The sequence below is a fragment of the Malus sylvestris genome, chromosome 15 (assembly GCF_916048215.2).
Source record: "Malus sylvestris chromosome 15, drMalSylv7.2, whole genome shotgun sequence".
Taxonomy (NCBI): Eukaryota; Viridiplantae; Streptophyta; class Magnoliopsida; order Rosales; family Rosaceae; genus Malus; species Malus sylvestris.
The window spans coordinates 3,556,889-3,572,590 of record NC_062274.1 but is presented as its reverse complement, the minus strand read 5'-3'; the positions used below and the strand labels follow the sequence as shown (position 1 = coordinate 3,572,590).

General features: G+C 36.1%; 3 protein-coding genes and 1 pseudogene across 4 annotated transcripts; 3 read left to right on the top strand and 1 right to left on the bottom strand.

The window, feature by feature from the left end:
* The first annotated feature begins 290 nt into the window (after positions 1–290).
* On the top strand, positions 291–2,685 carry LOC126601112 (serine/threonine-protein kinase STY17-like). The gene is made up of 5 exons (XM_050267777.1): positions 291–500; positions 971–1,291; positions 1,505–2,015; positions 2,119–2,261; positions 2,506–2,685. The coding sequence occupies exons 1-5, from the start codon at positions 291–293 to the stop codon at positions 2,683–2,685; spliced, it is 1,365 nt and encodes a 454-aa protein (XP_050123734.1).
* A 3,602-nt stretch (positions 2,686–6,287) lies between these two features.
* Positions 6,288–10,564, top strand: LOC126604710 (mechanosensitive ion channel protein 10-like). Of its 2 annotated transcripts, none has more exons than XM_050272007.1 (6): positions 6,288–6,674; positions 7,190–8,660; positions 8,747–8,867; positions 9,246–9,539; positions 9,613–9,815; positions 10,060–10,564. In XM_050272007.1, the coding sequence occupies exons 2-6, from the start codon at positions 7,210–7,212 to the stop codon at positions 10,295–10,297; spliced, it is 2,307 nt and encodes a 768-aa protein (XP_050127964.1). In that variant the 5' UTR covers positions 6,288–6,674; positions 7,190–7,209; the 3' UTR covers positions 10,298–10,564. The 2 variants fall into 2 exon arrangements, with proteins under 2 accessions (XP_050127964.1, XP_050127965.1); XM_050272008.1 differs by having other exon boundaries at positions 6,288–6,700.
* A 93-nt stretch (positions 10,565–10,657) lies between these two features.
* On the top strand, positions 10,658–11,212 carry LOC126604711 (uncharacterized; annotated as a pseudogene).
* A 178-nt stretch (positions 11,213–11,390) lies between these two features.
* On the bottom strand, positions 11,391–14,633 carry LOC126601318 (thermospermine synthase ACAULIS5-like). The gene is made up of 10 exons (XM_050268009.1): positions 14,340–14,633; positions 14,100–14,166; positions 13,887–13,981; positions 13,048–13,150; positions 12,849–12,937; positions 12,604–12,760; positions 12,441–12,516; positions 12,196–12,254; positions 11,964–12,100; positions 11,391–11,751 (listed from the first exon to the last, which is right to left on the bottom strand). The coding sequence occupies exons 1-10, from the start codon at positions 14,525–14,527 to the stop codon at positions 11,670–11,672; spliced, it is 1,053 nt and encodes a 350-aa protein (XP_050123966.1). The 5' UTR covers positions 14,528–14,633; the 3' UTR covers positions 11,391–11,669.
* Between the last annotated feature and the right edge of the window lie 1,069 nt (positions 14,634–15,702).

The following is a 15,702-nucleotide window of genomic DNA, read 5'->3' as shown; positions in this document are numbered from 1 at the left end:
AAGTCCATAGCTACTACTAGAAGGATCCGCATAATTTATAGTAGTGAATTCCGCCCAGACTGTAATTCTTGGCATCCCTTCTCATATTCATAGACTTTATCGCCTCATCAACATAAGCTGTATAAAAACAAATAATTGACATCACAAAATCCGCCCAGATTGTTTTATTGCATGAACTAAACTACAAACGTTGGGACACCTTATAAACACCATTAAACCATTATTAAGCTCCCCCTCTTTGCGTATTCTCACTAATTAATCGTAATTGGCATATAGGAAAACAGAATAGCATGAACTATTTCAAGAAGAAGGGTTCCATATTTGGGTCTCCACAGTCGGCGAAAACCAATTCAAGTAGTGCAAAGCAAGTAGTGCCTACTAACATCGCCACTGCCACCTCAACTGGATGTTGCCAAGGGACGGATGGCTGCTCAAGTTCGGCGTCAGTTAACGTTGTTCCTATGAACCACCATCCAATGATCTCTAAATTAGAGCAGCAGGTATATGCTTGTTCTTTTTTTTTTTGTTGTTGTTTGGTGAACAGGTATATATGCTTGTCAAATACCACCCAATATTCGTGTACCATATGTTTCTTTGGTCCCGCATAAAAGCTATTTGATAAGTGGCTGTTACACTAAATAAACAATAAGACGTAATAATGTGAATGTTAAATTAAAGAAAATTACAATTACTATCAAACATGCGTATCTCTATGTTTGACAAAAAGAGAAGAAAAAAAAAATCCCATCTCTATAACTTTTCCAGTGCTGAATTCTAAATGATTGGAATGTTGTTTTCGTCACTACATATTCAAATTTTCGTAGTGTGATGAACGTAGACGAGCTTTTTGGTGTTCACAATATAAAGTTGGAGAAAACAATTCGATTTTAACAAACACGTAGTTGTAGTACACAAGATTATGAAACCAAATACTTATTTTTGTTGAATTGAATTGTCATATTTTGGGTTTTGGCTGCAAATTAAGGTGGCAGAGCTGGAAAAGAGAGTCCTAAATGAGACAGAGCTTCACATTATGCATAAGAAGATGATGGAAAGAACACAAGATTATCTTGGCCACTGCCTACAAGTAGCCCAAGATAATGGATTCTTGAACCTTATTCACAACTCCAAAGACATTGGCCCACAACCATGCCCTCCCTCCTCCAATGTTGCCACTCCAAGTCCAAATGCCATCCCACAATTTCCAGCAACTCAACCACACCATTCTTCTGATCTAGCAGCTGTTACTGATCAAGCCCAGCTAAATGGATGGTACATCCACCCAGGAGAGGTAGGTCTTCTGTGACCCAAATTTAAAATTTGTACATTATGTTTCGTATGGTTTAACATGCTATCTTGTCAGATTGTCAACGAAAATTGTTAATCAAGTAAACTTAGTATATGAATGTGTAATTTTTATATACAGTCTTGATCAATGTAACTTGCCAAATTTCCTAAAGCCTATGGTAACGTATCTACTCATGTATGGTGAAAATTGGATCAGATTGAGATTGAAGAAAAAATAGGGCAGGGAAGTACGGCTCACATATACAAAGGAACATGGCATGGACTTGAAGTGGCAGTGAAATGCATGTACCCTGATTTCTTTGAAACGAACGACAATGGTGTCGCATTTTTCGCTCAAGAGCTTGACACCTTACGTAGGCAGCGACATCCATACATACTTCAGCTAATGGGTGCATGCCTCGATCCTCCTAACTGTGCTTGGGTGGTGACGGAGTTCATGAGCACAACACTGAAGGAGTGGCTTCACGGCCCCGGAAATAGGCGAAAAGAGAGGATGATACCACTTCCTCCGCTCAAAGAGAGGGTCGCTAGGGCATTGGAGATTGCTCTAGCCATGCAGTATCTTCATGGACAAAGGCCTATGGTGATTCATCGTGATCTCAAGCCTAGCAACATATTTTTGGACGATGCTATGCATGTACGAGTTGCGGATTTTGGTCATGCTCGGTTCTTGAGTGATGAAGCGAAGGCACTCACTGGCGAAACGGGTGAGGATTTGTGTGTTAAGTGATTGATTTATTCATACATATATGTGTTAACTAAGTGATTTATGTCTTAATATGTTCGTTAATTACCTTTAATTATTTGCAGGAACTTATGTGTACATGGCACCCGAGGTCATCCAATGCGAGCCTTATAACGAAAAATGCGACGTATACAGTTTTGGGATTTTATTGAATGAGCTTATAACTGGAGATTATCCTTATATTGAGAAAGATTATGGTCCCATTAAGGTAAGAAACAACCCACCTTGTCTCAAGGAAATAAAAGGATATATAAAGTTGTACGGAGAGATTTTCTGGTGATGCATGACGCTAAATTTGCAATGCATTAACAATGATGTATCGCTTATGTGTGATTAATGCCGGTTAAATTTTTAACTAAAACATGACATGAACAATAAGTAATTGAAAATAATAATAATCGAATTAATCTTGTGGAAAATAATACTAATCGACTAGTGATTTTTCACTGTAGATTGCTATGGAAGTTGTGGAGGAGAACCTAAGGCCAAAACTGGCTGATGATCATGATGGGCAACTTGGGGAACTAATTGACCTAATTTGCCTTTCATGGAATGCAGATGCGTCAGTGAGACCATCCTTTGCCGCCATTACAAGCAGTTTGAAGGCTCTTCAAAACAGATTATTTTATTGATGTTTAACAACCATTTGCTTATGTTAATGTTAATCTAATCAGTTTGGATTTGTTAATCCAATCAGTTTGGACGTTCATTTAAGCAATTAGGATATTATTGATGTCTCGACCTTTTGCTACTTCGATCAAATATATCATAAAGTCAAAGTTATTGGGTTTCATACGTACATAAGCAATGAGTTTAGGTTAACAAACTATAAAGTAATTAAATAAAAGATGATTAAGCGAGATCAGCTCTACATAATCGGTCGATGTACAGTGCAAAAATGCTCCACCTTCTCCAAAGAGAGAGAGAACCATTACTTCTAGACAGACTACCGATATTTCCGATATCATCGATATTTTAGACCTTGCTAAGTCACTCATGTATCTTATCATGCAATGTATAAAGTGTAAAATATTGTACTAATTCATTATATATAAATGATTATGGTGTGTTTAAACTTCTTTCATTAATTACTACATATTTTCTACACTCAAAATGTTTGCCAGCTCGCTATACAATCAACTTAAATCAGTTATATCTATCATGCAATGCATTTCCTTCCAATTTTTTGTGATAAACTAATAGATAATTGACTAAATAAACATCCTGCAAAGTTTCAATAAAAATTTCCAAGTTTTTCTTACAATTTCCGTGGTTTTTATTCAATTTTTATCAATATCGATAATATCCCGATATTTCCATCGAAATTTTCGTGTTTTTGAACTACCGATATTTCCGATATCATCGATATTTTATACTTTGCTTCTAGAAGACCCTGGTCGATCAAGTAGTTGAATAAATATATGATTAGTTTATGAATAAATAAACTTACAAAAGATTGATGTAATCAAGTTCGTATTGCATTTGTCTTAACTTTGCAATCAACCCTTAAAAGATGAAGTTGATGCACACCAAAGCGACGTTTTAATTGCAAATCATGTCTCACACGTCGTTATTAATCACACAAAACAAAACGATAAAGGTAGAAAGTTTGCATGTCGTTTCACTCCCTTCCTTTTAAAATATTGGCCTTTTGTCTTGTCGTTTCATGGATTGATCAAGGATTTATTATCCTACCTACCTTTTAAATTATGATAATGTTAAGAAAATTAAAATTAAATATTAAATATTGTATCTTCAATAAAAAATAAATACATTAATCAACATTTAAATAAGAATTCAATCATCTCATTTAGTTTATAAATTAGGTAATTGTTATTAGCACTTCAAAAATCTCATTCTATATTTCAAACTTTCTATATTAGGAAAGAAAAATACACTTATGAAGAGTGTATAATGAAATTTTTAAAGTGCCAATAACAATTCCCTAAATTTAATGTATAAATTTAATTTTTCTATCATTACTCTTTGTATTATTATTCAAACTGCAATAATACAAGTTCCAAGATATCAAAACCATGACTAATTGCATATGGCTAGCAGACGTTTTTGGCCATTTCACTTTTGGTGCCTCGAGTCATGTCGTCCACTCACCTTTCTACGTATAAATATACATGTGTACTCAAAACACAAAATGTTACAACTTCTGTAAATTCATTTTCAAAGGTAAATTACATTATTACATTTAGCATGATTACGGTTCAGGCCATACAATAGCATGTTCTATACTTTCTTAATAATGACAAAAAATAATATTAAATTTAAGAAATACTTATCTTATTCAGGATGTCATAAACGTTCACTCTGAATGAAACGTAGACTAATGTCATACAAACAATGTACAACAACAACTTTAATAGAAAATGTTAACCTTCTACATATAGCGAGAGATGAATAAATAATCTAAGTTGCATCAAACTAACGTACGTGCAAGAAATTCGAGCATTGAGCACCATGTAAAGCAAAAGGCTAATATGGTAGTATTTTTCAAGAAATGAAAACAACATAAAAGAAAGAAGAAAAAAACAAACAGAGAACATTGTTGAAATATCCCATTTCAACTAATTTCAACTTATATTGAGGTTTTTTGTAATAAAATCTCACACCTGATGAATTGTACAGTAATAATTAACAAGTTGCTGACAATACCTATGTTGTTGGACGTGTTTGATCTGTACCGATCTCTCACATGAGACCCAAAGATTTTATTTTTTTGTCAAACATATGTTTATTCAGAGAGAGAAAAAAGAAAAGAAAAAGAGAATCCATGTTTATCGTTGGGCCAAAGGTGGGCGAAAGTAGCACCAGGACTAGGACTATGAATAATTAAAATGAACTGCACCTATCACCCAACATCAAAGATCTTTCCAAATACTTGGGCCCACTGTATTATTTTGGTGGGCCTCCCCACCATCCTCCTCCGATCTGAGGTCATTCATTTATCTGCATTAAACAGAGATTTGCATGTCAATTAATTCACGTAGATAAACCATAATAATTGTATTAATCGAATATTAATTAAGTAATGGAGATAATTAGCACAAAAAATGTAAAAACAAATAACATTCAACAACTTTCTCTCATTGACCACTGTTGCGTAATGGGATTGTATTGCTATTTGTTTCTTTGTGGTTGGCCACAGCACCTGAGCCGGCCTCTGTAGTGAGCATTTTTACTCACCATCATAAACTATGTTGTACGCTTCCATATATCTAATCATCTGTCACATGTTTTTTTCACTTAAATTTGGTTATTTTAAAAACAAAAATTAAAAAGTTAACATTTAATATGAAAATTAACTACAATTAAATGAAATGACAAGAATCAAATAATTAGACATTTAGTGCGCATACACCATAATTATGACTAAAGCATAATTAACTCTTAAACCCCACTTGTTCTTCATCCAAATTCCAGTTTTACCCTTGCTGACTTCATATTCATTACATCACATTACCATAATAATACAATGTCTTTACCAAACCATTTAATTCATTACATCACATCCGATGGTACATTCTACCAACCTTCTTCTTTTTTGACCCTAGCGATGTTACGAGATGACCATATAAAAACGTAAATCTAGATATAAAAATAGCGCGGTTAATTACTCAATCTACAATTTTTTTGCCAAAGTCTTTCACAGTAGTTTAAAAGAGTATGATACTTTTATGTAGGAATCAGATATTTTGAATTTGATTTTTGAAACACTACTGCTACATTAGTGTAAGTTTAATATATTAGTACCGTATTAATGAGTTTGATATATTGAACTTACGATTCAATCAATTAATGTCACACTAAAATTTTCTAGCTCATTGTAAAAATGTGATTCAATCAATTAATGTCACACTAAAATTTTCTAGCTCATTGTAAAAATGTAATTTCCATATGAATTCAATGTATCCAAGCAGCCCACTTATTTTTTCCAACCTGCTGTGGAAGATCTAAGATCATTCTCTTATATCTTTATTTTCTGACATGTTTATTTACAAGGAAAATTAACGAAAAGTTTTCAAAAACTTTAGTTTTAATAAAAAAGACAAAATAAAGGTGTAAGTGAATAATACAAGAAATGACTTTTTAAGATAAAAATATCCTTAACATTAAAAATAAACAGTATCAGAAATATTTTATTAAAATTTCCTTATTTATATCCAAGGAGCCCACGTGGTTAACAATATTAATAATGCATTCTTAGGAACTTGCATTTCCTAAACATTTGAACCCTCTCTCGACCTTCTCTCATATCTTCTGTCCCTCTCTGACTTGTCTGCGCACCTTCTTTTACTCCCTTGCTCTTTCACTTTCACATTATTAATATTTATTTTATCACATACTATTGCAACTGCAAACCAATCTCTAATAAAATCACCATTATTCTTCTCCTTCTCAATTATTTAAAGCATCAATCGCCGAAGTTTCAAACACCCAAGAACCCACATGGTCAAAATTTTTATATTTTCTTTTGGATTTGAATTTTTTGTTTTCAATCTAGTTAGCCACTTGCTTTGCACTACTGAATCAAAGAACTTGCTGGAATGATCTTCCATTTTTTTCCTTGGTGGGGTGCTGTCTCTGCTCTGTGAATAGCTCTGGTGTGGTGAGTCTGATTATTTACGTATTAAGGTGAATAAGAGTAGTATTTCTTACTGTTTTAGACACTTTGTACTGATTGACTTGATCTTTTTGGCGCCAAGGTAACTTCTTTTCCAGTTACGTTAACAGAAGTAGATTACTTGTTGTAAAGTTTCAATCTTTGGATAAAACGATGGAGATTGGATATATCTGTCAAAAGGGTTTGAAAAGTCAGAATTTTTAAATGTGATTTTGTTTCTGGTGTACCATGGTTTCTTTATTTGGGGGTTTAGTGAAAGCTTTTTGTGATGTTTAATGTTGCAGCGTTTGATCAGAATTAGTTTATTATGGTGTTGTTAGAAAGCCATTCATATAAATCTTCAATATTTAATTAGGAAAATAAAAATTTGATTAATCCTGAAAGAAAAGAGGGAACTTGGGATTTATCTACCAAAAGCGTACGGAAAATTCGCATTTTTGAATGCCATTCCGATTTTGGTGTTTTGTTTAGTTGGGGTTTAATGCAAGATTTTTGTGAAGTTTGATGTGGTAGGGTTTCAATGAAGGCCATAGAGAGAGAAAAGCTTTTGAAAGGCGGGGAAGTAAGCATGTCGGAGAAGCTTTCTTCCAATGGAGGTGAAGTTGTACTGGAAGTTCGAAGCGAAGAGATCAATGCAGCAAAAGGATCTCCCTCAAAAGGCTCGGAATATTCAGCTCCCAAGCAAAGCAAAGTGGGCTCACCCGCCAAAGCATCGGCTGAGTCCAGCAGTGAGTTCTCTAAGTCGGTCCCAGTGAGCTCCCCTTCACCTGAATTTTCGAGAGCCAGTCCTGGTAAGCCTCCCAAGATTCCCACCCGCAATGAGAGTCTTGCTAGGAGAAAGTCACTAAATAGGTCAACTAACTCGAAACCCAAGTCAAGATTTGGTGAACCCTCAGTAGGCATTGATCACAATATGTTTGAAGAAGATCAAGTTGGGGCAAATTCCCCTTATAGGGGTTCATTCAATAGGCCTTCCCCAAATGATAAATCAGGTATCAGGAGTGTTTCAATCTCCGGGAGTGGGAGGATACCGCCGTCTCCAGGCAGGATCAAAGAGAAGGAGGATGAAGAGATTTACAAGAAGGTTAAATTGAGTAGAGATAACCATAGGAAAGTGAAAATGACAACTAAGGTCTTGCTTGAGTGGGGTACTTTTCTGGTACTTCTGGCTTGTTTAGTGTCTAGCTTGACTATCGAGAAAGTAAAGAATGATATGTTTTGGGGCTTGGAAATTTGGAAGTGGTGTGTGCTTGTGATGGTGATATTCTGTGGAATGTTGGTTACAAACTGGTTTATGCATTTCATAGTTTTTGTGATTGAGAGGAACTTCTTGCTGAGGAAAAAGGTTTTGTATTTTGTTCATGGCATGAAAAAGAGCGTTCAGGTTTCGATTTGGTTGGCTCTAGTTCTTCTCACATGGCTATTGGTGTTCAATCGGGGGGTCGAGCGATCAAAGACTTACACCAAGATTTTGAATTATGTCACATGGACTCTTGTTTCCATTCTTGTTGGGGCATTTTTGTGGTTGTTAAAAACTTTGTTCCTTAAGATTTTAGCATCTAGTTTCCATGTGAACACCTTTTTTGATAGAATCCAAGAATCAATCTTCCATCAGTATGTTCTTCAGACACTTTCAGGGCCGGCACTTATAGAGGAGGCTGAGAGGGATGGGAAATGTCCGAGCACTGGGCAAGTGAGTTTCAGGACGACAAAGAAGGCTAAGGCTGGGAAGGAGAAAGAGGTGATTGATATGGGAAAGCTTCAGAAGATGAAGCAAGAGAAGGTTTCAGCCTGGACCATGAAGGTACTGGTGGACGCAGTTTCAAGTTCAGGGCTGTCCACCATCTCCCATACATTGGATGAGATGGAAGCGGGAGGAGCTGAACAGACGGATAGGGAGATTACTAATGAGATGGAAGCAACCGCCGCTGCCTATCACATTTTTCGTAACGTCGCACAACCGGATTCCAAGTGAGAAAAACCACCTTATTGTTTAGTTGTTATTTGTGATATAGGTGCCTTTTCATGTGTTTCTTACACATCTTACATCTGAGTAGGTACATTGAGGAGGATGACCTCATGAGGTTCATGATTAAAGAAGAGGTGGAACTTGTGTTTCCGCTGTTTGACACAGACGAGACTGGACGTATTGACCGAAAATCTCTAACGGATTGGGTGGTAAGACCTTTTATTTTCATGTGTCTGGACTTCCACATTGTACTTATTGATTCTGTAGTCATGGAGTGTTATTCCTTGTATATACACATACATGCCTTATTTTAAAATCATGTACGTCTTACAATCTAGAAACATATGGTGGGGGATGGAGAAAGGGAATTTGTAACTTGAGTCTCTTTCTATATACATTGTTTCCCTTCACCGTTACTCATTAGTGTCTGCACTTGGAGTCCATTTTTGTTTAATGTTGAACCGCAAGGTAGATAAGAAAACAGCAGCAGTCCTCAGTCATGTACATAATTGAGCTGTTGGTGGTCTGCCTTAGAAAGTTCTTTCGGATAAAGAGGTGAAGTATTTTTTGCCTTCCGGCTTTTGCAGGTGAAGGTCTACAATGGTCGCAAAGCATTAGCTCATTCTTTAAACGACACCAAAACAGCTGTAAGGCAATTGAACAAACTTGTGACTGGCATCCTGGTTGTTATTACCATTGTAGTGTGGCTTTTATTGATGGAAATTGCAACCACGAAAGTGCTTGTTTTCCTCTCGTCACAGCTCGTAGTTGCAGCTTTTATGTTTGGAAACACTTGCAAGACTGTATTTGAAGCTATAATTTTTGTATTTGTAATGCACCCATTTGATGTTGGTGACCGCTGTGTTGTTGATGGTGTTCCGGTAACTTTCTCAACTCTTGTTTCATTACATTCGGTTTCCTTAATCAAATTTCTAATGCCTGGCAACCTGACAGTTGATGGTTGAGGAGATGAACATCTTAAATACAGTCTTCTTGAAACTCAATATGGAGAAGGTATACTATCCGAATTCAGTTTTGTCCACAAAAGCCATCAGCAATTACTATAGAAGTCCAAACATGGGTGACATCGTCGAATTCCACATTGCTTTTTCGACAACAGTGGAGAAGATAGGCATGCTGAACGAGAAAATACAACAGTGAGTGAATCAAATCTTTTGTTGGTTTATGTACGGGCTAGCACAGGTCTAGAAACATATATGTTAGTTTCCTGTCAAATAAACTGATATGTTACGCTACTAGAATAATCACAATTGTTATGTTGTGCAAACCGCACATTCACACATGATTTCACTTGAGTAAAAAGTTTTAATTAACAGTCTAGCATCAATTTCTATTGCTCCTTTATATTTACTCCTTTGCAATTTCATTTTGCTTGTTCAGTCATTTGGAGAGTAACTCGCAGCATTGGCATCCTAACCACAATCTGGTAGTGGCTGAAATCGAAAATCTCAATAAATTAAAGATGGCCCTGTATGTCACTCACACAATGAACTTTCAAGAGTTCGGAGAAAAGAATAAGCGGAGAACTGAACTAGTCATCGAATTGAAGAAAATGTTGGAAGAGCTCCAAATCAAGTACAATCTGCTGCCCCAAGAAGTTCGTCTCACTCAAGCTTAAATCAGATGCAGCTATTGCCAGTAAATGAAGTTCTTGCGGGGTAAAAGGAAGACCTTTTGATGGTTTTGTTCTTTTTGCCGGTAGGATTTTTTACTAAGTACATTAGTTTCAGTAGCTAGTTCAGATTACTGCTGTGGACTAGCAAGGAATTTGGCATGAAATGTTGTTTAGTTTTTGTTTCCTATTTTCTGCACTTTGTTTGGCGGTGACTAGTGACTTTAGAAATCTGCATGTTGTTTTAAGAAGGGTAGTGATTTTCGTACACAATTTTCTCTTCCGCATATCCGCCTGACTATGTGGATTATTCAACCTACTTCGCAAAACGATGACACTTTATGTATTTTAGTTATCAATCCCAACTCTTCAAAAATAACACCACCAACATTTTGTACCAAGCAAAATTTAGACCCGAGAAATGGCTTCTGCCTCAATGGCCATGCCACTAATGTCTTCGACCCAAAACAGATTAACCCAAAACGCAGAGCACTTTTCAAATCAGTCCCATTGAAGTCATCAAAGAAAGCTGCTTTTGTGAAGCCAAAGCCCAAGGGCATGTTCAAGATGGAGGCCTCTTTGAAAGAAAAGGCAGCGACGGGCCTAGCAGCTGCTGCATTGACAGCCTCCATGGTGATTCCTGAGATGGCTGAGGCTGCAGGGACTTCTGGGCTTACGCCGTCTCTGAACAACTTCTTGCTCAGCATTGCTGCTGGTGGAGTTGTGCTTGTAGTGATCATAGGTGTTGTTGCTGGGGTTTCCAACTTTGACCCAGTTAAGAGAGCCTAAGAAACTAAAGATTGAAACCTTTTCCTAAATGAAGTTTTATGTCTTTTTCCTGTTATTTGTATATTGTCCTTTGGTTAATTCCACATACTCTGCAACTCTGGATGATTATATGAAATTTGTTTTTTCAAGTGATTTGGTTTCCGTTGTTTATAACAATTATAACGGAAAATACGCAAAAACAGAATTGAAATGATACAAAACAAACAGCGAAAAAGACGTTATACAGTGTTACGGCTTGTTGTCCATTTAGCATCAATCCTTTTCAATTCATATTAATTTCCCTAGCTTCAAACACTTTCCAATAAATCTTAGGATGGAATGAGGGAGTGCCTCAGTTTTCTTCATTCATAAAAAGATAAAAACAAGCTTACAAATGAGAAAATCTCACTTTTGAAACCCTATGAACAACCCAATGAAGCTAACATAATTATCTAGTGTAAAACCAAATGCTGCAAACAATTGTTGATTTTTCTTTTTCTTTTGTTTTTTTTTTCTTTTTGGATAAAATTAATAACTGTAAAAACTCCCATTCTTCTTCACTTCTGTTTTTTGGCTGTATAGCAATTCCCCCAACCAGTTTCTTGAGACCTCAGTTAATGCGGCAAGCCACCCCATGTCCATGAATAAATCTAGCATCTTCCTCAGTGTAGACATGAGTTTCATTCAGCAACCTAATAAAAATGGCATTTTCACAGAAATTAATTGGAACCGAGCAATAATATTAATTCCAGGAGCTGCTATTCACATTCCAAAAATTACGCTCCTTATATAGTGATAATAATAGCTTAAAAAGAGTGCATGATAACTATTTTGGAGTACTAATTACAGCTCCCGTAATATTTAGATGTCATATAGTATGATGGTAAAAAGGAAGTGATCTTACGATAAGGAAACGGTTTTGTTCATGGTAGCAGAGGAGATGAACAGAGCACCATTCAGATAGTTTAGCTCCCCATCAATTCTTTCTTCAATTCTTCTGTCCATTTTCTCACCATTGATAGAGAACGGTTCATCGGAGGCCTGATTAGCATATGTTACACATTAATTATTACTGTTAATACTAATGCATTTCTGTCAAAATAATTAAGCTAATAGTGTCTACTTAATTAACATACCATAACCCATCCCCATGTATCTGCAAAAGATGGTATGTGAGCTGCATATGGCACCACATCTACACAAACATCGAAAAGAAATCACAAAAAAGAAATGAATTAGAACAACACCGATATTAATATTGAGTCAAAGTAGTAACAATATCAATATTATCAACGACGTATCAATATCTGCATTATAAAGAAAGTGAACTCAAACGCACTGGAGAAAACCCTATATATATATATATTTGTGGGAGACTTACACTTGAAGACCTGTTTAATTGTGTTGTATATAGAGGTGAAGACCTCTTTGTGGGTAAAAATGCCTGCTGGACCAGCCTGCATATAAAATGTAATTACTATGTTTATTTCCTACAAAATGCTAAAAAGAAGCAGACATATATTGCCATAGCAAATATAATTTACCTGGGTCACAAAAATGCCACCATGATTAAGCTTAGGTTTAAGAATTTTCTCATAGAAGGATTTTGTGTAGAGTTGATAGCAAGGTCCTCCTTCAACTGGGTCTGCTAAATCTCCCACTATGATATCGAATTTTTCGCAACTCTTCTCCAGTTCAGTCCTTTAATAATGACATTATGCGTAAGAGGTTAGGATGACTATTTCGAGTGTTGATAACAGTTTACAGAAGGAGCTAATTATACACTTACTTGGCATCATTAATCACAAGGTTCAGCTTATGGTGAGAAAATGCCTCCTGATTCATTGTCAAATGCCTGCGGCAGAAATCAACCACCTCCTGCAACATATAGGTAGCTCAAATTGTTGTATTTATTTTACGTCTTTTACCTTAAACTTGGTTTATGTTTACCAAAATCACACAACTTTTACCATATTATGTTTAGTTACCTGATCGATATCACACATGGTAACTTTGTCCAGCAATTTGTGCTTGAGTGCTTCCCTTGCAGCTGACCCTTCCCCACCTCCCATTATGAATACATTTTTAGGCCTGCACTTTTTTAAAATTTAATTAATTAGTTGAAGATGGATGCAACCAACTATATAAATAAACTAAAATAAAATGGCTTGTTTGAAAGTGTTTTTAAGATAACTGAAAGCGTTTTTAGTGAAAATATTTTTGGAACCAATCCTTAGTTAAAACACAAGTAAATTCGGAAAAAAACACTTGAAGTGCTTCTTGGAAGAAGCATAACTAGTGCTTCTTCCAGGAAGCACTTCATGTTAGATCCCACATCGTCCAGGGGAGTGGATCCTCTATGCCTTATATGTACGTGTCCACCTCCAATTAGCATGAGGATTTTTGGGAGCTCACTAGCTTCGGGTTTCGTAGGAACTCCGAAGATAAGAGAGAAGGGGGCCAGAGCATTCCCAGGATGGGTGACTCACTGGGAAGTTCTGCTCGGGTGAGTTCCTAGAAACAAAACTGTGAGGGCACGCTTAGGGCCCAAGGCGGACAATATCGTGCTACGATGGAGTTGAGCCCGAGTCGGGATGTGACACTTCAAGTGCTTTTGGAATCCAAAAATATTTTCTCTAAAACAAGTTTTAGTCATTTTAAAAACACTTCCAAACTAGTCCAAAATCATTCAACAAAAGAAAAATTAAAAGAAAAAAAATCTAAATATTCTAAAAACATGCTGAAGTACCAGCTAGCAATAAGAGCACCTATATAATTACATGGTGAATAAGTAATTAAATGAATGTTAATATGGAGGAGGACTAACTTTGGGTGACATAAGAGTGCAGGATGTATCAAGCACTCATGATATATAAATTCATCCACTTCTGCACTTTGCATCTTCCCATCAATCACCAACACCTGTATATACAATATTAGCATCAACTTCCCGTTAGTATTATCAAAAAGGAAAGAACGTTCAAAATGAGAATCGAACTTAAGACATTTTCTAACGCTTAAAAAGAGAAAAATCTCAAACCTTCCCGAAACGCCTTGTGTCCAATAAAGCTATCTCCTGATACTCGCTAGTCCCTTTATGCAGCACACTGCAGAGATAGACCAGCATAGACTTAATGAGAAAACCCTAACGAAAGAAGAAGAAAGATACGATTCGGAGATGCATATTAACTAACTAACAAGTTATGAACAAGGAGTAGGCTAGAGATCCATCGTTCGAAACCTTAGTAACAAAAAAAGAAAGATGTGAAAATTTACGAACCCGTTGACATTGAGAGCAAATGACCATTTGAGGTCGTCGTCGATGGTTTCTTCGTACCAGGAACTATCTCTATCTCTCTCTACGTGGTTGCTACCGTTAAGTATTACTACGGTTTTAGGATCAAATTTTTCACTGAACTTGCAGAAACCATTACCATTTGTATGGAAAAACTCAACTGCCTCACCCATTTTTGAAAATTAGAGCCAAAACCAAGACAAGAATATTAGGGTTTGGATTAGGACTTAGAGGAAATGAAAGGGTTTGCACTTGTAGTACAGGATGACAGAAAGGGGAGGGGGTTAGCTGCTTTATATAGTGGCACAGTAGACTCGATAAGCTACAAGGCACCCAAATAAATAAACAAACAAACAAACAAATAAAAGATCAAATCTATGCACTGGTAAATGGTAATTGGTAAACCAGGAGAATCTGTAGATTATGACGAGCACGGGTAATGATTTTGTCACTAGCTAGCAATGTCACGAACTTATGTTGCACTTCCCACAAACAAAATTAGCACGTAACCCATGCCTTCAATATAAAAAATTTCTTCTTTTTTTTTTTTGAAAAAAAAAAAAATATCTGAATTATGTTGTAAGGATTTTGTCCAAGCATTTCTTTTCTTTTTTTTTATGTCGAAATCCAAGCATTCTATTCATTATTTTGTAATGTTCTCAAATAGTGTGTTAATAAATTACAATAGTGTTATGATAGGTTAACCACATTGAATTAAGAGTTAGCTTCAAATTCAGATAAATAGGATCAAGAGTGGGATTAGGAGGTGGATTGAGCAAGTTTTAGGATGCAAACAGTACACCAAGTAATTTGCAGTCATTATAAAACGTGTTGGATACCAAAGTTGGTGTCCCTCCCATGAAACGAAACGCACGCATAGGAGTGCAGTTGGCAGGGCCAAGTGTACGAAAGTTACACATGGCGAGATCGTATAGGACAAAAGCACAAACGTAGGACCCACTTGGGATTATGACCTTTTGCAAAACGTTCTAACATACGTTTCTTTGCGCACCCAAAAATAGGTTGTGAGAGTGCATGCGATGGGTTGGTGAGTTATCCATTTGCTTGTTTGCTTCTGATTACTTGCCCACAAATATGAAATAGGCCTGCGTAGTGGGGTGTGAGCATGTCCCACTAAGCAAAAGCTTGAGAGGGATTTCATGGGGTAGATGGCCCCCAATCCATGTTTGGCATGAGTAAATTTTCAATGTATGCGAAGACCACAGTGTGATAACATTATTGTACTCATATTGTAATATATATATATATATATATATATATATACACATATGTATGTATATATGTATATATGTGTATATATACATAGTCGTTTTTTATTAATATGCTC

Bases quoted from the DNA above. Each gene is read 5' to 3' on its own strand.
- LOC126604710 (XM_050272007.1), top strand. From the start codon at position 7,210: ATGAAGGCCATAGAGAGAGAAAAGCTTTTGAAAGGCGGGGAAGTAAGC. The intron at 8,868-9,245 runs GTAAGACCTTTT...CGGCTTTTGCAG, and splicing joins AATCTCTAACGGATTGGGTG to GTGAAGGTCTACAATGGTCG. The intron at 9,540-9,612 runs GTAACTTTCTCA...GCAACCTGACAG, and splicing joins GTGTTGTTGATGGTGTTCCG to TTGATGGTTGAGGAGATGAA.
- LOC126601318 (XM_050268009.1), bottom strand. From the start codon at position 14,527: ATGGGTGAGGCAGTTGAGTTTTTCCATACAAATGGTAATGGTTTCTGC. The intron at 12,517-12,603 runs GTAAATTATATT...TTTTATATGCAG, and splicing joins GTGGCATTTTTGTGACCCAG to GCTGGTCCAGCAGGCATTTT. The intron at 12,255-12,440 runs GTAAGTCTCCCA...ATGTTTGTGTAG, and splicing joins AATTAAACAGGTCTTCAAGT to ATGTGGTGCCATATGCAGCT.
- LOC126601112 (XM_050267777.1), top strand. From the start codon at position 291: ATGAACTATTTCAAGAAGAAGGGTTCCATATTTGGGTCTCCACAGTCG. The intron at 1,292-1,504 runs GTAGGTCTTCTG...AAATTGGATCAG, and splicing joins GGTACATCCACCCAGGAGAG to ATTGAGATTGAAGAAAAAAT. The intron at 2,016-2,118 runs GTGAGGATTTGT...AATTATTTGCAG, and splicing joins GGCACTCACTGGCGAAACGG to GAACTTATGTGTACATGGCA.